Source organism: Patagioenas fasciata, chromosome 36 (genome assembly GCF_037038585.1).
Source record: "Patagioenas fasciata isolate bPatFas1 chromosome 36, bPatFas1.hap1, whole genome shotgun sequence".
NCBI classification, from domain to species: domain Eukaryota; kingdom Metazoa; phylum Chordata; class Aves; order Columbiformes; family Columbidae; genus Patagioenas; species Patagioenas fasciata.
This window is the reverse complement of record NC_092555.1, coordinates 3,711,689-3,733,228: the sequence shown is the minus strand read 5'-3', so window position 1 is coordinate 3,733,228 and position 21,540 is coordinate 3,711,689. Positions and strand designations below refer to the sequence as shown.

At 71.6% G+C, this 21,540-nt stretch overlaps 1 protein-coding gene across 3 annotated transcripts; it reads left to right on the top strand.

The window, feature by feature from the left end:
- The first annotated feature begins 207 nt into the window (after window positions 1-207).
- Window positions 208-21,540, top strand: L1CAM (L1 cell adhesion molecule). Of its 3 annotated transcripts, XM_071801206.1 has the most exons (29): window positions 208-286; window positions 2,361-2,452; window positions 2,996-3,010; window positions 3,278-3,383; window positions 3,787-3,974; window positions 4,908-5,030; window positions 5,394-5,564; window positions 6,208-6,319; window positions 7,094-7,275; window positions 8,035-8,166; window positions 8,387-8,530; window positions 9,383-9,494; window positions 9,569-9,735; window positions 10,465-10,624; window positions 10,694-10,818; window positions 11,429-11,530; window positions 12,051-12,248; window positions 12,318-12,388; window positions 13,006-13,222; window positions 13,548-13,666; window positions 14,199-14,415; window positions 15,524-15,646; window positions 16,780-16,953; window positions 17,522-17,644; window positions 18,068-18,232; window positions 18,971-19,102; window positions 19,896-19,968; window positions 20,263-20,274; window positions 20,973-21,540. In XM_071801206.1, exons 1-29 carry the CDS (start codon window positions 237-239, stop codon window positions 21,184-21,186), a joined length of 3,819 nt encoding a protein of 1,272 aa, XP_071657307.1. In that variant the 5' UTR covers window positions 208-236; the 3' UTR covers window positions 21,187-21,540. The 3 variants fall into 3 exon arrangements, with proteins under 3 accessions (XP_071657307.1, XP_071657309.1, XP_071657308.1); XM_071801208.1 differs by lacking the exon at window positions 2,996-3,010; XM_071801207.1 differs by lacking the exon at window positions 20,263-20,274.

The following is a 21,540-nucleotide window of genomic DNA, read 5'->3' as shown; positions in this document are numbered from 1 at the left end:
CCGGGGGGACCCAGGCATCCGGAGGGGGCTCAGCCCCCTCCCCGGGGGACCCAGGCGTCCGGGGGGGCTCAGCCCCCTCCCCAGGGATCCGAGAGTGGCTCAAATCCCCCCGCGGGGACCCAGGCGTCCGGGCGCTCCCCGCTGTGTCTCAGGGTGTGGCCGCGGGGGCGGGGCGGGGGGCGGGGTTTCCCCGTGGGGCGGGGCTTCCCCACGGGGGCGGGGCCTGCGGGCGGATTATGTCAACCCCGCGGCAGCCGCAGCCCCGAGCTGGGAGCGGCCAGAGCAGGTACGGGGGGGGATCGGACCGGGGCTGCCCCGGGGGGATCGGACCGAGGCTGCCCCGGGGGGATCGCAGCCGGGGGGATCGGGCCGGGCTGCCCCGGGAGCCGAGCGGGGCACCGGGCAGCGCCGCGCAGGGGAAGGGGCTCCCGCGGGGCCGGGCGGGCGGGAAACGGCTGCGGGGGGGGCGTGTGGGGCTGGGCGTGAGGTAACCGTGGGTCTATAGGGTGTATATGGGGATGGGCTCAGGTAACCGTGGATCTATAGGCTGTATATGGGGATGGGCTCAGGTAACCGTGGATCTATAGGGTGTATGTGGGGATGGGCTGAGGTAACCGTGGGTCTATAGGGTGTATATGGGAATGGGCTGAGGTAACTGTGGATGTATAGGGTGTATGTGGGGATGGGCGTGAGGTAACCGTGGGTCTATAGGGTGTATATGGGAATGGGCTGAGGTAACCGTGGATGTATAGGGTGTATGTGGGGACGGGCTGAGGTAACGGTGGCTCCATAGGGTGTATACGGGGACGGGCTGAGGTAACCGCGGCTCTATAGGGTGTCTGTAGGGCCGGGCTGAGCTAAAGAGGGATGTATAGAGCGTTTGTGAGGCTGCGCTGAGGTAGAGATGGTTCTATAGGCTGTTTGTAGAGCTCGGGTGAGGTAAAGGTGGCTCTATAGGACCTTTCTGGGGCTGGGCTGGGGTAAAGATGGCTTTATGGAATGTTTATGGACCGTTTGTGGGGCTGGGTCGGGTGAGGATGTGCCTATGGGATGTTTGCGGGGCTGCGCTGGGGCACAGGTGGTTCTATAGGGCTGGGCTGGGGTAGCGGTTCTATAGCACGTCTATATGGGGCTGGGCTGGGGCGCAGGTGGATCTATAGGGTGTCCGTGGGGCTGGAGCTGCGCTGTGAGGGGGTGATGGGGTCTCTGTAGGGCTGGGTGGGGGTCCCCGCCATCCAGTGTGGGGCCATATGGGGCATGGGGGGTCCCTATAGGGTCTCCAAAGGGTTTCTGTAAGTCCAGGGAGCTCTGCCGGGAGAGCTATAGGGTCTCTATGTGGTGTCTATATGGCAGGGGGCCCTATAGCGTCTGCACAGCGTCTCTGGGGGGCCGGGGAGCTGTGCCTATAGGGTCTCTATAGGGCAAGGGATTCGTGTCGGGAGCTCTATAGGCTCTCAGCAGGGTGTCTATAGGGCAGGGGCGCTGTGCCAGGGGCTCTATAGGTTCTGTGTGTGGTGTCTATGGGGCTGCGGGGGTCTTTAGGGTCTCCAGGGTCCCTATGGGGACAGGGAGCTCTGCGGGGGGCTCTGCAGGGTCCCTCAGCAGCCGGGGGGCTCGGGGGGGCTCTGTAGGGGCTCTATAGGGGCTCTATAGGATCCCAGCCCGCGTCCAACAGATGGGTGGGGCCCGCGGGGGGGGGCACGGGCGGTGTCACCGGGCGCCTGGGTCCCCTGGGGGGCTGTGGGGGGACTCGGACGCCTGGGTCCCCCCCCCATCGCAATCATTTCCCTACAGGTGCCACGGGCCCTGACCCCCCCACCTGCGGCACCCGGACGCCTGGGTCCATGGGGGGCGGGGGGGTAGCAGGGAGGCGCCCGGACGCCTGGGTCCTCTTGTGTGGGGGCGGGGCTCCTGGGTGCCGCCCGGGGGGGGGGGGTCACCGCCCGGTCCCTCCCACCCCCCCCAGGAATGCGGGGTCAACAAGGGCCCGTTGTTCCCGCCGGGGCCGCCCCCGCTTCCGCCCCGGGGGCCCTCCTGGGGGGGCCCGGACGCCTGGGTCCCCTGGGGCGGGGGGGGGGGGTGGGGTGCGCTCGGACGCCTGGGTCCTTCCCGCGGGTGGGAGCGGTCCCGGCCGCCTGGGTCCCCTGTCCAGGGTGCTGACGAGGATGGGGGCGGGGCCGCTCGGACGCCTGGGTCCCGAGCCAAGGTGACAGGTTCCCTCATTAGGCGTTGCCATGGAAACGGGCGCATCCTTGGGGCGGGGGGGAGGGGAGGCGGTGGCCGCCACACAATGGAGCGGCGGGGGGGGTCCCGGATGCCTGGGTCCCCGGGGGTGACGGTCACCCCGTGTGTGTCCCCAGGCCCCCGGCCATGGCGCTGCCCCGGGGGCTCGGGCTCCTGCTGCTGCTGGCGCTGGGGGCGCCCGGAGCCGCCATCACCATCCCCCGCGAGTGTGAGTGTGGGACCCTGGCACGGGGGGCTCGTGCACCCCTTTGCACCAGGAGCCCTTGCACGCTTGCTCCCCTCGCATGGTGATACCTTGCACACTCACCCACCCTTGCACGAGGACTCTTTGCACGCTCACCGTTGTACAAAGACTCTTTGCACACTCACTATTGCACAAGGACTCTTTGCAGACTCACCCTGTTGCACGAAGACTCTTTGCACATTCACTGTTGTACAAAGACCTCTTGCACACTCACCCTGTTGCATGAAGACTCTTTGCACGCTCACTGTTGTACAAAGACCTCTTGCACACTCACCCTGTTGCACGAAGACTCTTTGCACGCTCACTGTTGTACAAAGAGCTCTTGCACACTCACCCTGTTGCATGAAGACTCTTTGCACGCTCACTGTTGTACAAAGAGCTCTTGCACACTCACCCTGTTGCATGAAGACTCTTTGCACGCTCACTGTTGCACGAGGACTCTTTGCACGCTCACGGCCCCCGCTCACCGCTGTGTCTCTCCCCCCTGTGCCCCCCGGGATGACGCAGATGGTCTGCACGAGCGTGAGTCTGGGGGGACTCGGGGGGTCCTGGGTGGGCTCCGGGATCCTGGGGGAGTCTCTGGGGTCCTGGGGGTTCCTGGGTGGGCTCTGGGATCCCAGGGGTGCTCTGGGTGGCTCTGAGGACCCTGGGGGTTCCCAGGGGATCCCCGAGGTGCCCGGGGGGTGTGCAGCACCCTGGGGGGTGTCAGGGCGGCCTCTCGGGGCTCTGGGGTACCCAGGTGTCTTGGGGGGTCCCTGGGGGTCCCCGGGGTGTGTGACCCCCCCGCAGTCCTGCAGCCCCCCGAGCTGACGGAGCAGCCCCAGGAGCAGCTCGTCGTGTTCCCCAGCGACGACGTCGTCCTCAAGTGCGCGGCCACCGGCAACCCCCCCGTCCAGTGAGTGTCCCCCGTGCGCCCCCGCGTGTCCCCCGTGTCCCCCGTGCGCCCCCGCGTGTCCCCCGTGCGCCCCCGTGTCCCCCGCGTGTCCCCCGTGCGCCCCCGTGTCCCCCACGTCCCCCACATCTCCCCCGCATCCCTTGTGTCACCCGCGTCTCCCGTGTCCCCCATGTGCCCCCATGTCCCCCGTGCACCCCCGCGTCCCCTACGTCCCCCGCATCCCCCGCGTGCGCCCATGTCCCCCGTGCGCCCCCATGTCCCCCGTGTCCCCTGCGTGTCCCCCGTGCACCCCTGCGTCCCCCACAACCCCCGTGCGCCCCCGCGTCCCCCGCGTCCCCCGCATCCCCCGCGTCCCCCCCGCATCCCCCGCATCCCCCGCGTCCCCCGTGTCCCCCGCCCGCAGGTACCGCTGGACGCGGGAGGACGAGCCGTTCGCCCCCGAGGAGCAGACGGGGGTGACGGTGTCCCCAGGCGTGGGGACCCTGGTGATCAACGCCAGCCAGGCCGGGCGCCTGCAGGGCCGGTTCCGCTGCTGGGCCAGCAACGCGCTGGGCACCGCGCTGAGCCCCGAGGCGCGCGTCATCGCCGAGAGTGAGACCCCGGCCCCGGGACACCGAGTACCCCCCGGACACCCCACCCGCCCCAGGCTCCCCGAGTACCCCCGGGACACCCCACCCGCCCGGGCTCCCCGAGTACCCCCGGGACACCCACCCGCCCGGGCACCCCGAGTACCCCCGGGACACCCCACCCGCCCGGGCTCCCCGAGTACCCCCGGGGACACTAAACCTGTCTGAAATCCCCCCGGGGACACCAAACCCGCCCCAGGCTCCCCGAGTACCCCCGGGACACCCCACCCGCCCCAGGCTCCCCGAGTACCCCCGGGACACCCACCCGCCCGGGCTCCCCGAGTACCCCCGGGACACCCCACCCGCCCGGGCTCCCCGAGTACCCCCGGGGACACTAAACCTGTCTGAAATCCCCCCGGGGACACCAAACCCGCCCTGGGGTCCCCGAAATATCCCTGGGTGCCCCAGAGCCCCCTGAGGGTCCCCAGAATCCCCCCAGAGCCTAATGGGGGGGGTCCCTGAAATCCCCCCGGGAGCCTTCAGATCCCACAGGGTCCCCCCCAGATTTGCTGCACCCCGATTTCCCTGCCCCACCCCCTCCCCCAAGATCTGGACATTGGGGTTCCCAGCGGGTTTGGGGGGGGCAGGGGTAATCCCTGGGTGTGGGGGTCCTAGGCTGGTTTGGGGGGGCAGGGGGAACCCCTGGGAGTGGGGGTCCCAGGCTGGTTTGGGGGGCAGGGGGAACCCCTGGGTGTGGGGGTCCTAGGCTGGTTTGGGGGGGCAGGGGGAACCCCTGGGAGTGGGGGTCCCAGGCTGGTTTGGGGGGCAGGGGGAACCCCTGGGAGTGGGGGTCCCAGGCTGGTGTGGGGGGCAGGGGGAACCCCTGGGAGTGGGGGTCCCAGGCTGGTTTGGGGGGCCCCCCCGCCCCCTGCGCCCCCCCAGCCGCTGTTGTCCCCAGACACGCCGCAGTGGCCCAAGGAGAAGGTGACGCCGGTGGAAGTGGAGGAGGGGGACCCCGTGGTGCTGCCCTGTGACCCCCCCAAAAGCGCCGTGCCCCCCAAGATCTACTGGCTCAACAGCCGTGAGCAGCTGGGGGGGCTGATCCTGCACCCCCTTGTCCCCCCAGCACCCCCAAACTTCCCCAGCACCCCCCAACCCCACTGCACCCCTTTATCCCCCACTGCACCCCTAAGCTACCCCAGCACCCCCAGCCCCTCTGCCCCCCCTTAACACACCCCTGCACCCCATTGCACCCCAGGCACCCCCATACCACCCCTCACCCCCACACCCCTTGGGACCCCTGATACCCTCCTGGGGTCCCACGACCCCTCGCCCTCCAATAATCCCCCTCACTGCCCCCCAGCCCCCCATTGCACCCCACACCGCGCCATGCTGCCCCCCCGGGGGACTCTGGGGAGCCCCTGACGCCCCGCGTGCCCCGCAGGGATCATGCACATCGCGCAGGACGCGCGGGTCAGCATGGGCCAGGACGGCTTCCTGTACTTCGCCAACGCGCTGGCGGGGGACAGTCACCCCGACTACATCTGCCACGCGCACTACCTGGGGCCCCGAACCATCATCCAGAAGGAGCCGCTCGACCTGCGCGTGCGCCCCAGTGAGTGGGGACCCCAAAAACCCGCTCAAGAGCCCCCGAGGCCCCTCCAGCACCTCCAGAGACCCCAGGACTCCCAGAGCCCACCCGGAACCCTCAAACTCCCCCCCAGAACTTCCAAACACCCCTGGCACCCCCAGAGACCCCAGGACCCCTGACACCCCCTGGGACCCCCAGCCCCTTGGTGCATGGGGGCCCTGAGGTTCTGGTGGGGGTCCCTGGGGGATTCGGGGGGGGTCCATGGGTTTATTGGTGGGTTCTCAGGGGGGTCTCTGGGATTCTGGGGGGGTCTCAGGGGTTCTTAGGGGGTCGCTGGGATTCTGGGGAGGTCTCTGGGATTCTGGGGGTGTCTCAGGGGTTCTCGGGGGGTCTCTGGGGTTCTTAGGGGGTCCCTTGGATTCTGGGGATGTCTCAGGGGTTCTTAGGGGGTCGCTGGGATTCTGGGGGGGTCTCTGGGATTCTGGGGGTGTCTCGGGTTCTTAGGGAGTCTCAGGGGTTCTGGGGCTGTCTCAGGGGTTCTTGGGGGGTCTCTGGGGTTCTCAGGGTGTCTCTGGGGTTCTGGGGGGTCTCTGGGTTTCTGGGGAGCCTCTGGGGAGGCTCTGGGGATCTCAGGGGTGTCCCCCCCGCTAACCCCCTCTTCCCCCAGGTAACTCCGTGCAGTCCCGCCGCCCCCGACTTGTGGTGCCCCCGGAATCCCAGCCCCCCCACATCGCCCTGCGGGGGGGGACCCTGGTGCTCGAGTGCATCGCCGAGGGGCTGTGAGTCCGGGGGGCGCGGGGGGCGGGGAGGCCCGGAGGAGTCCTGGGGTGTCAGGGACGTCCGGGGACCTGGGGACATCCTGGGGGTGTTGGTGGCTCCCGGGGGATGGTGCTGGTTCCTGGCCCTGGGGGATGCTGGTGGTTCCCGGGGGTGTTGGTGGGTCCCAGGGGGGTGATGTCGGTCCCAGGGGGGATGTCGGTGGTTCCCGGGTGGGTGATGTCGGTCCCGGGGGGGTGATGTCGGTGGTCCCGGGTGGGTGATGTCGGTCCTGGCGGTGTCGGTGGTTCTGGGGTGTGATGTCGGTGGTTCCGGGGGGGTGATGTCGGTGGTCCCGGGTGGGTGATGTCGGTTGTTCCTGGGGGTGATGTCGGTGGCCCCGGGTGGGTGATGTCGGTCCCGGGTGGGTGATGTCGGTCCCGGGGGGGTGATGTCGGTCCCGGGTGGGTGATGTCGGTCCCGGCGGTGTCGGTGGTTCCGGGGGGTGATGTCGGTAGTTCCCGGGGGGTGATGTCGGTGGTCCCGGGGGGTGATGTCGGTAGTTCCCGGGGGGTGATGTCGGTTGTTCCTGGGGGTGATGTCGGTGGCCCCGGGTGGGTGATGTCGGTCCCGGGGGGTGATGTCGGTCCCGGGTGGGTGATGTCGGTCCCGGGTGGGTGATGTCGGTGGTTCCGGGGGGTGACGTCGGTGGTCCCGGGGGGGTGATGTCGGTCCCGGCGGTGCCTCCACCCCCGCGGTGTCTCCACGGCCGCGACCCCGCTGTCCCCGCGTGGCAGCCCCACGCCCGCGGTGCGGTGGCAGCGGTTGAACGGGGCCCTGCCGGCCCGCGCGGCGCTCGAGAACTTCAACAAGACGCTGCGGCTGCGGGCGGTGGAGGAGGCGGACGACGGCGAGTACGAGTGCGTGGCCGAGAACGCGCAGGGCAGCGCCCGCCGCAGCCACCTCGTCACCGTGGAGGGTACCGGGGCAGCGGGGCGGCGGGGCCGGGGCTGCGGGCGGCTGGGGGGCGCCGGGGCTGGGGGCGCTGGAGCCGCTTGGAGCCGGCACTGGGAGGAACTGGGGTGGGTGCTGGGGCCGCTGGGAGGCACCGGGGTTGGCACTGGGGGCACTGGGGTGGTGCTGGGGGCACTGGGGTGGGTGCTGGGAGCACTGGGGGGCACTGGGGTGGTTCTGGGGGCACTGGGGTGGTGCTGGGAGCACTGGGGGGCACTGGGGTGGTGCTGGGGGCACTGGGGTGGTTCTGGGAGCACTGGGGTGGGTGCTGGGAGCACTGGGATGGTGCTGGGGGCACTGGGGTGGTGCTGGGAGCACTGGGGTGGTTCTGGGAGCACCGGGGTGGGTGCTGGGGGCACTGGGATGGTGCTGGGAGCACTGGGGTGGGTGCTGGGGGCACTGGGGTGGGTGCTGAGAGCACTGGGATGGTGCTGGGGGCACTGGGGTGGTGCTGGGGGCACTGGGATGGGTGCTGGGGGCACTGTGGTGGTGCTGGGAGCACTGGGGTGGGTGCTGGGAGCACTGGGGTGGGTGCTGGGGGCACTGGGGTGGTGCTGGGGGCACTGGGGTGGTGCTGGGGGTACTGGGATGGTGCTGGGGGCACTGGGGTGGTATTTGCGGCGCTGGGCGCGCTCAGGGCGGGCCTGGGGGCGCTGGGGTGCGCTGGGCTGGGCACTGGGCGGGGGCGGGGGTGCTGGGGGGTCCCTGACCGTGTCCCCCCCAGCGGCCCCGTACTGGGTGCGGCGCCCGCAGAGCGGGGTGTTCGGGCCGGGGGAGACGGCGCGGCTGGACTGCGTGGTGGGGGGCAAACCGCGGCCCCACCTGCGCTGGCGCCTCAACGGCGTCCCCATCGACGGTAGGGACAGCGCGGGGCATTTTGGGTCCTTTGGGGATTGTTGGGGTCCCTCGGATGGTCCCTAGAGGGTGGGGGGTGTTGCAGTCGCAGGAGGGGCGTCTGGGGTCCCTGGGGGGTTCTTGGGTCCGTGGGGGGGCGGTGTGAGGGTTTACGGGGGGTGTCAGCGTTCCTGGGGTTCTGGGCTCCCCGGGGGTGCCCTGACCCCCCCGCTCTGCTGCAGAGGCGCCGGGGGGGCCGCGCTGGGCCGTGCGGGAGGGGGCGCTGGTGCTGTCGCAGCTGGAGCCCAACGACACGCTGGTGGCCCAGTGCGAGGCCCAGAACCGGCACGGGCGCCTGCTGGCCAACGCCTACGTCTACGTCGTGGGTGAGCGGGGCCGCGGCGCCCGGGATCCCCCTTTGGCCCCCGGCACCCCCCTTTGGCCCCCGGGATCCCCCTTTGGCCCCCGGCACCCCCCTTTGGCCCCCGGGATCCCCCTTTGGCCACCAGGCTCCCCCTGAGTCACTGGGATCCCCCTGAGTCACCGGGATCCCCCCACCTGCACCCCCACAGCCCTCCCCCCGCCAAGGGCGTTCCCGCGGGCAACAGCATCCCTACAGCAACAGGTTGCCCTGGCAACCGTCACCGTAGCAACGGCATCGCCCCCAACAACCGCATCCTCCCTGGGGACTGTCCCCGCAGTGGGGGCGTTGCCGTGGCGGCATCCCCGTGCCATGGGGTTCCCGCCCGCGGATGTGGTACCCACAGTGACCGCGTCCCCACGGCGACCGCATCCCCACGGCAACCGGGTCTGCCTGGCAGCCACATCCCCCCACGGCAACCACATCCCCACGGCAACCGCATCTCCGTGGCAACCGGGTCTCCCTGGCAGCCATCCCCCCTTAGCAACCATCCCCCCCCGGCAACCATCCCCCCTTAGCAACCATCCCCCCTGGCAACCATCCCCGGGTGTCCCCCCTGGCAACCGTCCCCGGGTGTCCCCCTTAGCAACCATCCCCATGGCAACCGTGCACCCCTCACCTTGCCGTCACCATGGAAACACAGCCTGGAGCTGGTTGCCATGGCAACCTGCTGCTCCCACAGCAGCCCGGCTGCCTCCGTGGCAACCGGGGGTTCCTGTTGCCGTGGTGATGCCTGGGGCTGTCCTAGGAGGTTCGGGGGGGTGTTTGGGGTTTGGGGGGGCCCGGACGCCCCTCTGACCGCCCCACGCCCCCCCAGAGCTGCCGGTGAGGATCCTGACGCCGGACGCGACGCCGTACGCGGTGGTGGAGAACCAGACGGCGTTCCTGCACTGCCGCGCCTTCGGGGCCCCCGCCCCCACCGTCGAGTGGTGAGCGAGACCCCCTCCCCAGCCCCCCCCCCCGCCGGGTCCCCGGAGCCCCCCCTGACCCCGTGAACCCCCAGGCTGACGGCGGCGCTGGAGCCGGCGCTGCAGGACGACCGGGCGTTCGTGTTCACCAACGGGACCCTGCGGCTGGGCCCCGTGGGGCGGGGGGACGGGGGCCGCTTCGCCTGCCGCGCGCACAACGCCCACAGCAACGCCAGCGTCAGCGCGCGCCTCGACGTCAGAGGTGCCCCAGGACCCCAAAACCTCCCTGGCACCCCAAATCCCTCCCGAGGCTCCCACGTCCTTCTGGGACCCCCACCAGTCCCCGTGAGCCCCCCAGATCCCTCCCGAGGCTCCCACGTCCTTCTGGGACCCCCACCAGTCCCCCTGTGCCCCCCACCAGTCCCCTGTGGCCCCCAAATCCCTCCCAAGGCTCCCACATCCTTCCTGGGACCCCCACCAGTCCCCCTGTGCCCCCAAATCCCTCCTGAGTCTCCCACATCCTCCTGGGACCCCCACCAGTCCCCCTGTGCCCCCAAATCCCTCCCGAGGCTCCCACATCCTCCTGGGACCCCCACCAGTCCCCCTGTGCCCCCAAATCCCTCCCGAGGCTCCCACATCCTCCTGGGACCCCCACCAGTCCCCCTGAGCCCCCCCAAATCCCTCCCGAGGCTCCCACATCCTCCTGGGACCCCCACCAGTCCCCCTGAGCCCCCCCAAATCCCTCCCGAGGCTCCTACATCCTTCCTGGGACCCCCCAGGCACCCCAAAATCCTCCCTGGGACCTCCCAGAGCTCTCTGATCTCCCCCAGATCCCCCCCAGGACTCCCCTGGGACCCCCAAATCCTCCCCGGGTTCCCCCCCAAATCATTTCCCAGACCCTCCAGGCCCCCCCCAAATTCTTCCCGTGACCCCCGAGACCACTCCAGCCCCCCATTAACCCCCCATTAACCCTCTGCGCCCCCCTCCCCAGCGGCGACGCGGATCGAGGTGCCCCCCCGCAGCGTCACGGCCAAGAAGGGCGAGACGGTGACGTTCCGCTGCGTGGCCACCTACGACCCGGCGCTGGTGGCCCGCGGGCTGGAGTGGCGGCAGGACGGGCGGCCGCTGCGCGAGGCGCCCGACAGCGACAAGTGAGGGCCGGGGGTCTTGGGGTCCCCCCTCCCCCCCGGGGGGGCTCACGTCCCCGTGTCCCCCCGCAGGTACGTGCTGAGCGGGGACACGCTGACGGTGGCCGGCGTGGACTACGGGGACCAGGGGACGTTCTCGTGCCGCGCGTGGACGCGCCTGGATGCGGCCGAGGCCGAGGCGCAGCTGCGCGTCGTGGGTGAGACCCCCGGCCCGGCCCCGGTGGCGCCGGTTCCGCACCGGGACCCCAGTCTGCCCCGGGGACCCCAGTCTGCCCCGGGGACCCCAATCTGCCCCGGGTTCCCCGGTGGCGCCGGTTCCGCACCAGGACCCCAATCTGCCCCAGGGACCCCAATCTGCCCCAGGGACCCCAATGTGCCCCGGGTCCCCCGGTGGCGCCGGTTCCGCACCAGGACCCCAATCTGCCCCGGGGACCCCAATCTGCCCCGCGTCCCCCGGTGGCGCCGGTTCCGCACCGCGACCCCAATCTGCCCCGGGGACCCCAATCTGCCCCAGCTCCCCCAGTTCTGCCCCAGCTCCCCCAGTTTCCCCGCAGTTTCCCCAAGGTTCCCCCCCTGGTTTTCCCCCGTGTTTCCCCCCACTTTCCCCCCAGTTCTCCCAGCCCCCCCCTGACCCCCGGTGCCCCCCTGACCCCCGGTGCCCCCCCGACCGCCCCGGTGCCCCCCTCACCCAAGGTGCCCCCTGACCCCCGTGCACCCCTGACCCCCGGTGCCCCCTGACCCCCGTGCACCCCCGACCCCCCGGTGCCCCCCTGACCCCCGTGCCCCCCCGACCCCCGTGCCCCCCAGGCCGGCCGGGCCCGGTGCGGGAGCTGCAGGTGCTGGAGGACGGGGAGCGCCAGGTCCGGCTCAGCTGGACCCCGGGGGACGAGCACAACAGCCCCATCGAGAGTAGGGGCCGGGGGCTCTGGGGGGGTCCTGGGGGGGTCCTGGGGGGGTCCTGGGGGGTCCTGGGGGGTGCTGGGGGGTCCGGGGTGTCTGGGGTGGTCCTGGGGGCTCTGGGGCTCCGGGAGGGTCCTGGGGGGCTCTGGGGGGTTCTGGGGAGTTCTGGGGGGTTCTGGGGAGTTCTGGGGGGTCCGAGGGGATGTCGGGGGGCTGGGGGGGTGCTGGGGGTCCGGGGGGTTCCTGGGAGGCTCTGGGTGGTCCAGGGGGTCTTGGGGGGTTCTGGGTGGTGTTGGGGGGTCCGGGGGAATACTGGGGGGGTCCGGGGGGTTTGTGGGGTTCTGGGGGGTGCTTGGGGGTCTCGGGGGGTTTGCGGGGTTCTGGGGGGTGTTTGGGGGTCCCGGGGGTCCTGGGGGTTTTGCGGGGTTCTGGGGGGTGTTTGGGGGTCCCGGGGGGCTCGGGGGGATCCTGGGGGCTCTGGGGGGTGTTTGGGGGTCCCGGGGGGCTTTGAGGGACCCGTGCCCCGCAGAGTTCGTGGTGGAGGAGGAGGAGGGCATCTTCGCGCCCGGGCGCTTCGTGGAGCGGCTGACGGTGCCGGGGGGGCAGCGCTGGGCGCGGGTCCCGCTGTCCCCGTACGGCCGGTACCGCTTCCGGGTGCTGGCGGCCAACGCCTACGGGCGGGGGGAGCCCAGCGCCCCCAGCGCCGCCGTCGCCACCCCCCCCGCCGGTGAGCGCCCCCCCGCGCCCCGAGGGCTCCGTGCGGCGGGGGGGTCGCTGAGCCTCTGTGCCCCCCCAGCCCCTGAGCGCAACCCCGGGGGCGTCAAGGGCGAAGGCAACGAGACCTCCAACCTGGTCATCACCTGGCAGGTAGCGGACCCAGGCGTCCGGGGCCGGCGGCGGGGGGCGCGGGGTGGTTGGGGCAGGTTTGGGGGGGTCGGGGGGGTGAGGGGGGCAGGGGGGTTCGGGCAGGTTTGGGGGGGTCGGGGGGGTGAGGGGGACAGGGGGGTTCGGGCAGGTTTGGGGGGTCAGGGGGGTTGGGGCAGGTTTGGGGGGGCGCGGGGTGGTTGGGGCAGGTTTGGGGGGGTCAGGGGGAGTGAGGGGGGCAGGGGGGTTCGGGCAGGTTTGGGGGGGTCAAGGGGAGTTGGGGCAGGTTTGGGGGGTCCATTCAGTTGGGGACAGGTTTGGGGGGGTCGGGGGGGTTGGGGCAGGTTTGGGGAGTCCATTCAATTGCGGGCAGTTTGGGGGCGTCAGGGGGGTTAGGGCAGGTTTGGGGGTGTCGGGGGGTTTGATGGGGTCCACCAGGGGGTCCGGGGCCAGTTTGGGGGGTCCGGGGCCGGTCTGGGGGTCCGGGGCCGGTCTGGGGGGCCCGGGGCCGGTCTGGGGGCCCGGGGCCGGTTTGGGGGGTCCGGGGCCGGTCTGGGGGTCCGGGGCCGGTCTGGGGCCCCGGGGCCGGTCTGGGCGGGGGTGCTGAGTCCGCCCCGCAGCCGCTGGCGCCCGGGGACTGGAACGCGGCCGAGGTTCGGTACCGGGTGCAGTGGCGGGAGCCGGGGGGCGGCTGGAGCGAGCGCACGGTGGGGGCCCCCCCGGTGGTGGTGGGGGGCACCCCCACGTTCAGCCCCTACGAGATCCGCGTGCAGGCGCTGAACGAGGCGGGGAAGGGGCCCGAGCCCCCCCTGGTCATCGGATACTCGGGGGAGGACCGTGAGTGGGGGCCCCGATCCTGATGGGGTGGGGTCCACGAATCCTGATGGGGTCGGGGTCCCAAATCCTGCTGGGGTCGGGGTTCCAAATCCTGATGGGGTGGGATCCCCAAAATCCTGATGGGGTGGGGGTCCCCGAATCCTGATGGGGTGGGGGTCCCAAATCCTGATGGGGTCGGGGTCCCAAATCCTGATGGGGTGGGGGTCCCCGAATCCTGATGGGGTGGGGGTCCCAAATCCTGATGGGGTGGGGGTCCCCGAATCCTGGGGGGTTCGCAGCCCCCCGGGTGTGTGGGTTTGGGGGGCTCACGCTGCTGCCCCCCCAGTGCCGCTGGTGACCCCCGAGAACGTGGGGGTCGAGATCCTGAACAGCAGCAGCGTGCGGGTGCGCTGGAGCTTTTCGGGGACCCCCCAGGAGCTGCGCGGGCACCTCCGGGGATTCCGGGTACGGGGGTGGAAATGGGGGTACGGGGTGGGAAATGGGGGTACGGGGGGGCTATGGGGCTATGGGGGTGTTCCTGACGTGCCCCCCAAGTGCTGTACTGGTGTGAGGGCTGGGGGGGAGACTGTGGGGTTATGGGGGGTCTGTGGGGGCTATGGGGGGCTTTGGGGTCTGTGGGGGGCTATGGGGGTGTTCCTGACGTGCCCCCAGGTGCTGTACTGGAGCAAAGGCTGGGAGGGGGTCTGGGGGGGTTATGGGGCTATGGGGTCTGTGGGGTCTATGAGTCTATGGGGTGTATGGGTCTATGGGGGTCTATGGGGCTATGAGTGTATGGGTCTGTGTGTCTATGGGGTTTATGGGGCTATGGGGGTCTATGGGGGTCTATGGGGCTATGGGGGTCTGTGGGGCTATGGGGGTCTATGTGTCTATGGGGTCTATGGGGGTCTATGGGGCTATGGGTCTATGTGTCTATGGGGTCTATGGGGCTATGGGGCGGTTCTATGGGTCTATGGGGGTGTTCCCGACGTGCCCCCAGGTGCTGTACTGGCGCGAGGGCTGGGTGGGGGAGCGCGCGCGGCGGCACGCGCCCGGCCCCGCCCCCCCCGGGGTGCTGACGGTGGCGGGAGAGGCGCGGGGGGCCCTGCTGGGGGCGCTGCGGCCCTGGAGCCGCTACCGCCTGCGGGTGCTGGCGTTCAACGGGCGGGGCGACGGGCCCCCCAGCGACGAGATCCGCTTCCACACGCCCGAGGGAGGTGAGGGACCCCCGGGCCCCACCGCGGGACCCCCGGGGCCGGGACCCCCCCACCGCGGGACCCCCGGGGCCGGGACCCCCCCCACCGCGGGACCCCTAGTGCCGGGACCCCCCCACCGCGGGACCCCCGGGGCCGGGACCCCCCCCACCGCGGGACCCCAGTGCCGGGACCCCCCCACCGCGGGACCCCCGGGGCCGGGACCCCCCCACCGCGGGACCCCTAGTGCCGGGACCCCCCCACCGCGGGACCCCCGGGGCCGGGACCCCCCCCACCGCGGGACCCCAGTGCCGGGACCCCCCCCACCGCGGGGCCCCCGGGGCCGGGACCCCCCCACCGCGGGACCCCCGGGGCCGGGACCCCCCCCACCGCGGGACCCCAGTGCCGGGACCCCCCCACCGCGGGACCCCCGGGGCCGGGACCCCCCCACCGCGGGACCCCAGTGCCGGGACACCCAGTGCTCTGGAGACCCCACACCCCACATCCTCCCCAGTTCGGGGTCCCCGCTCCCTGGTGTCCCCCGGGGCTCAGTGTCAGGGTCCCCTGTCCCGAGTGTCCCCCGGGGCTCAGTGTTGGGTCCCCTGTCCCGGGTGCCCCTGGGGCTCAGTTTGGGGTCCCCTGTCCCGGGTGCCCCCGGGGCTCAGTTTGGGGTCCCCTGGCCCGGGTGCCCCCGGGGCTCAGTTTGGGGTCCCCTGTCCCTGGTGCCCCCGGGGCTCAGTGTCGGGTCCCCTGTCCCTGGTGTCCCCGGGGCTCAGTTTGGGGTCCCCTGTCCCTGGTGTCCCCCGGGGCTCAGTTTGGGGTCCCCTGTCCCGGGTGCCCCCGGGGCTCAGTGTCGGGTCCCCTGTCCCGAGTGTCCCCCAGGGCTCAGTGTCGGGGTCCCCTGTCCCTGGTGCCCCCGGGGCTCAGTTTGGGGTCCCCTGTCCCTGGTGTCCCCCGGGGCTCAGTTTGGGGTCCCCTGTCCCGGGTGCCCCCGGGGCTCAGTTTGGGGTCCCCTGTCCCTGGTGTCCCCCGGGGCTCAGTTTGGGGTCCCCTGTCCCGAGTGTCCCCCGGGGCTCAGTTTGGGGTCCCCTGTCCCTGGTGCCCCCGGGGCTCAGTGTCGGGGTCCCCGCAGTGCCGGGCCCCCCCGAGGAGCTGCGCGTGGAGCGGGTGGGGGACACCAGCCTGGCCCTGGAGTGGCAGCGCCCGCGGCACCCGAACGGCGTCCTCACCGGGTTCCTGCTCCAGTACCGGCTGCGTGCGTACCGGGGGCGCTGGGGACACGGGGGGCGCTGGGGACACGGGGGGCGCTGGGGACGCCGGGGGCGCTGGGGACACCGGGGGTGCTGGGGACGCCGGGGGCGCTGGGGACGCTGGGGACACCGGGGTTGCTGGGGACGCTGGGGACACCGGGGGTGCTGGGGACACCGGGATGGGCTGGGGACACCGGGACGGGCTGGGGACACCGGGACGGGCTGGGGACACCGGGGGCACTGGGGACACCGGGGACGCTGGGGACGCCGGGGGCACTGGGGACACCGGGGGCACTGGGGACGCCGGAGGCACTGGGGGGACACTGGGGAGGAACTGGGGTACATTGGGGGGAAATGGGGGTCACTGGGGGGGCCCTGTGGGTACTGGGAGGCAATGGGGAGACGCTGGGGGTCATTAGGGGTCACTGGGGGTAACTGGGGGGCACTGGGCGGCACTGGGGATCACTGGGGGGCACTGGGAGGCATTGGGTGTCATTGGGGGGGATTGAGGGGCACTGGGGGTCATTGGGGGAGAGTGGGGGGCACTGGGAGGCACTGGGGGTCATTGGGGGCACTGGGGGTCATTGGGTGGCACTGGGGGTCATTGGGGGCACTGGGAGGCACTGGGAGGCACTGGGGGTCATTGGGGGCACTGGGGGCACTGGGGCGCCGGGGGTGTTCCGGGCCGCTCCGACGCGCTCCCCGCAGTGGGCGCTGCCGAGGGGCACTGGGGGTCATTGGGGGCACTGGGGCTCATTGGGTGGCACTGGGGATCATTGGGGGCACTGGGGGGCACTGGGGGCACTGGGGCGCCGGGGGTGTTCCGGGCCGCTCCGACGCGCTCCCCGCAGTGGGCGCTGCCGAGGGGCACTGGGGGTCATTGGGGGCACTGGGGGTCATTGGGGGGCACTGGGGGGCACTGGGGGTCATTGGGGGCACTGGGGGCACTGGGGCGCCGGGGGTGTTCCGGGCCACTCCGACGCGCTCCCCGCAGTGGGCGCTGCCGAGGGGCACTGGGGGTCATTGGGGGGCACTGGGGGTCATTGGGGGCACTGGGGGTCATTGGGGGCACTGGGGGTCATTGGGGGGCACTGGGGCGCCGGGGGTGTTCCGGGCCGCTCCGACGCGCTCCCCGCAGTGGGCGCCCCCGAGGCGCCGCCGCCGCCGCCGCTGTCGCTCCCGCCCGCCGCCCTGAACGCGTCGCTGTCGCGGCTGCAGCCGGGGGGGCGGTACCGCCTGGAGCTGCGCGCGCTCACCCGCGCGGGGGCGGGGCCGGCGCTGCTGCGCGTGGGCAGCCTCGTGCCGGAGCCCGGTGAGCGGGGACCGGGATGGGGGGGGGACCGGGATGGGGGGCACCCCGGGGCGGGGGGGACCGAAAATGGGGGGACACCGGGGTGGGGGGAGACACTGAAATGGGGGGGACCGGGATGAGGGGGGACCCCGAGATGGGGGGGACACCGAGATGGGGGGGACATCAAGATGGGGGGGACCCCGAAAATGGGGTGGGGCCCAAAATGGGGTGGGACCAAACACCGGGGGGACACCCCGAAAGTGGGGAGGGAATGACACCGGGGGGGACCCCAAAAGTGGGGAGGGGGGAATCCCAGCACTGGGAGGGGACCCCGAAAATGGGGAGCGGACCCCGAGATGGGGGGGAACCATTGTGGGGAGGGGGATCAGAACAGGGAGGGGACCCCGAAAATGGGGGGGGGGGGGGAATGGAGCTGGCACCAGGGGGTGGCCCAAGGCACAGGGTGGGGCTGGTGCTGGGGGTGCCCCGTTTGGGGGCGCTGCCCCGTTTTTGGGGGCGCACGCAGGGCCTGGGGGCCGGGGGGGTTGGGGGGATCGGGGCCCCCCCGCGCTGCTGACCCCCCCCCCAGTGCTGCCGGCGCTGGGCAGCGTGGTGGTGGGGGAGGTGGGGGAGGACTTCACGGAGCTGCGCTGGACGCTGGCGCAGCCCCAGGACAACGTGGAGTTCGAGGTCCAGTACATGAGCAAGAGCGGTGAGGGCGGGGGGCCCGGGGGGGCTGGGGGTCCTTGGGGGGTGGGGGGCCCGGGGGGGTTTGGGGGGTCCATGTAGGGTTGGGGGTCCCGGGGGGGGGTTTGTGGGGGTCCGTGTGGGGTTTGAATGGTCCTGAGTGGGGAGGGATGAAGTGGAGGAGGAGGGGGAATGTGATGTGGGGTTTGGGGGTCCATGTGGGGTTTGGGGGGTCCATGTGGGGTTTGGGGATCAGTGTGGGATTTGGGGGGTCCATGTAGAGTGTGTGGGGGGTGTGGGTGAGGCGGGGTTCCCTGCTGGGGATGGGGGATGTGGGGCCTGGGGGTCCCTCCGTGCGCGCCGCGGGGCGGGGCGCGGGGCGGGGCCGTGGGGCGGGGCCGCGGGGCGGGCCGGGCCGTGGGTGACCCCGTGCGCGCCCCCGCGGCAGCCGAGGAGCCGTGGCGCACGTCGGGCCGCGCCAACTCCTCGCTGGGCCGGTACCGCCTGGGGGAGCTGCGCCCCGGCACCTCCTACCGCGTCCAGTTCGTGGGGCGCAACCACTCGGGGGAGCGCGTGGCCTTCTGGGAGAGCGAGGTGCACACCAACGGCACCCGTGAGTCCCCCCCGGACCCCCGGCACCCCCAACACCCCCCCAACACCCCCTGACACCCCAACACCCCCAAAACCCCCCCAAAGCCCCTAACACCCCCCGACACTCCCCGACACCCCCTGACACCGCCCAGGACCACCTGACACCAAAACCCCCCGAAATCCTCCGACACCCCCTGACACCCCAAAACCCCCCCAAACCCCCTGACACCCCCCGACACCCCTTGACACCCCAACACCCCCCGGGAACCCCTGATGCCCCCAAAACCCCCCAAGACCCCCTGACACTCCCAAACCCCCTGACACCCCCAAAACCCTCCCGAAACCTCCCCGACACCCCCAACACCTCTGACACCCCCAACACCCCCAAAGCCCCCCCGAACCCCCAAACCCGCGGGCTCCCTCCACCCCGCCCAGTGCCCACAGGTGCCCTTGGACCCCCCTTTTCCCCCTTGGACCCCCCTTTTCCCCCTTGGACCCCCCCTTTTCCCCCTCACCCCCCCCCCCCCCAGTGCTGGTTTTCCCCCACTGGGCTGCTCGGGGGGGGGTCCCCGCCATCCCCTCCCCACAATGACCCCCCCCGCTGACGCCCTTGCTCCCCCCCTGCTGACCCCCCTTGCCCCCCAGTGCCCCCCCCCGCCCCCCCCTTGCCCCCCAGTGCCCCCCCCGCTGACCCCCCTTGCCCCCCCCTTGCCCCCCAGTGCCCCCCCCGCTGACCCCCCTTACCCCCCTTGCCCCCCAGTGCTCCCCCGCCCGGCCGGCGGCTTCGCCAGCGAGGGCTGGTTCATCGGCTTCGTGAGCGCGGCGGTGCTGCTGCTGCTGCTGCTGCTCGGCCTCTGCTTCCTGCGGCGCAGCAAGGGGGGCAAGTACTCGGGTGAGCCCCCCGGACCCCTCTGCACCCCTCTGCACCCCCCCGCGCCCCCCGGACCCCTCTGCACCCCCCCAGGCCCCCCCCGCCCCCCCAGGGCCCTGGGACCCCCCGGGCGCTCTCGGGCTGGTAAAGGCTTTCACCAGGGTTTGGGGGGTCCGTAAGTGATGGGGCGTCCCCAAGGCTTGGGGATGGGGTCCTTAAGTTGTGGGGCGTCCCCTAAGTTGTGATGGGGGTCCCTAAGTTGGGGGGGATCCCCTAAGTTGGGGGGGGTCCCTAAGTTGTGGGGGGGTCCCCTAAGTTGGGGGGGGTCCCCTAAGTTGGGGGATGCCCTAAGTTGGGGGGGGGTCCCTAGGTTGGGGGATCTCCTAAGTTTTGAGGGGGGTACCTAAGTTGGGGGGGGGTCCCCTAAGTTGGAGGAGATCCCCTAAGTTGGAGGAGATCCCCTAAGTTGGGGGGGTCCCCTAAGTTGAGAGGCATCCCTAAGTTGTGAGGGGTCCCGTAAGTTGTGAGAGGGGTCCCTAAGTTGTGGGGGGTCCCCTAAGCTGGGGGGATCCCCTGAGTTGGGGGGGGGTCCCCTAAGGTGGAGTGGGTCTCCTATGTTGTGGGGGGGTCCCCTAAGTTGTGGGGGGTTCTCCAAGGCTTGGGAGGGGGTCCTCAATTTGTGGGAGGGGTCAGTGGGGGGGGTGTTTCATGGGAGGGGCCCTAGGGAGGGCTCTGAAGCTTTAGGGGGGCCCTGGGGGGGTCCCCAGAGCTGGGGGGGGTCCCGGCCCCCCTGACCCGATCCGTGCCCCCCCAGTGAAGGACAAGGAGGACACGCAGGTGGACTCGGAGGCCCGGCCCATGAAGGACGAGACCTTCGGGGAGTACAGGTGGGGGCGGGGCCTGAGGGGGCGTGGTCCGTGCCTTTGGGGCGGGGCTTATCGCGGTGGGCGGGGCTTATCGCGGTGGGCGGGGCCGGAGCTTGCTGGCGCCCTCTGCTTGCTCCCTGCCCTGCTCTCACTGATTGCCCCCCTTCTGCTAATTAGTCCCCTTCTGCTGATCAGTCCCCTCCTCATTATCCCCCCCTCATTACTAATTGCCCCGGGGGTGGAGCTTCCCCCCCTCCTCGCTGCTTCCCCCCCCTTGACGCTTTGTCTCTCCCGCTGCTGCTGCCGCTCCCGCAGGTCCCTGGAGAGGTAAGGGGGGGACGGGGGTGTCACCGCGGCTTTGGGGGTGTCACCGCATCTTTGGGGGTGTCACCGCATCCTGGGGGTGTCACCACATCCTGGGGGTGTCACCACATCCTAGGGGGGGTCACCACATCCTGGGGGTGTCACCGCATCCTGGGGGTGTCACCACATCCTAGGGGGTGTCACCGCATCCTGGGGGTGTCACCACATCCTAGGGGGTGTCACTGCATCCTGGGGGTGTCACCACATCCTGGGGGTGTCACCGCATCTTTGGGGGTGTCACCGCATCCTGGGGGTGTCACCACATCCTAGGGGGTGTCACCGCATCCTGGGGGTGTCACCACATCCTAGGGGGTGTCACTGCATCCTGGGGGTGTCACCACATCTTTGGGGGTGTCACCGCATCCTGGGGGTGTCACCGCATCCCGGGGGGGTCACCACATCCTAGGGGGGGTCACCACATCCTGGGGGTGTCACCACATCCTGGGGGTGTCACCGCATCCTGGGGGTGTCACCGCATCCCGGGGGGGTCACCACATCCTGGGGGTGTCACCACATCCTGGGGGTGTCACCGCATCCTGGGGGTGTCACCGCATCCCGGGGGGGCACCGTGTCACTGCATCCCTGGGGGTCACGGGGTGCTGGGGAGGTGGCGGCAGCGGGGTCGGCGGTGCTGCTGACCCCGGTGCCCCCGCGCTGGGCAGTGACGGGGAGGAGAAGGCGTCGGGCAGCTCGGGGCGGTCGCTGGGGGCGCCGGGGGCCGCGCTGGGCAGCGACGACAGCCTGGCCGGGTACGGCGGCAGCGCCGACGTGCAGTTCAACGAGGACGGCTCCTTCATCGGGCAGTACAGCGGCGCCCGCGGCGCGGCCGGCAGCTCCGGCCCCGCCAGCCCCTCGGCCGCGCCGCCCCTCGAGTAGGGGGCTGGGGGAGCCCCCTTCGCATTGGGGACCCCCCCAGGGCTGGGGGAGGCCCCTGTTCTATCGGGGAACCCCCCTGGGTCTGGGGGAGCCCTTATGGCTTTGAGGGACCCTTTGTGACACTGGGGACCCCCCCATGGCACTGGGGGACCCTTGTGACACTGGGGACTCCTCCAAGACACTGGGGACCCCCCCATGGCACTGGGGGACCCTTGTGACACTGGGGATTCCTCCAAGACACTGGGGACCCCCCATGACACTGGGGGACCCTTTATGAGATTGGGGACCCCCCCATGGCACTGGGGGACCCTTTATGACACTGGGGACTCCTCCAAGACACTGGAGACCCCCCCC

Bases quoted from the DNA above. Each gene is read 5' to 3' on its own strand.
- L1CAM (XM_071801206.1), top strand. From the start codon at position 237: ATGTCAACCCCGCGGCAGCCGCAGCCCCGAGCTGGGAGCGGCCAGAGC. The intron at 3,975-4,907 runs GTGAGACCCCGG...TGTTGTCCCCAG, and splicing joins GGCGCGCGTCATCGCCGAGA to ACACGCCGCAGTGGCCCAAG. The intron at 16,954-17,521 runs GTGAGCGGGGAC...CCCCCCCCCCAG, and splicing joins CAGCCTCGTGCCGGAGCCCG to TGCTGCCGGCGCTGGGCAGC.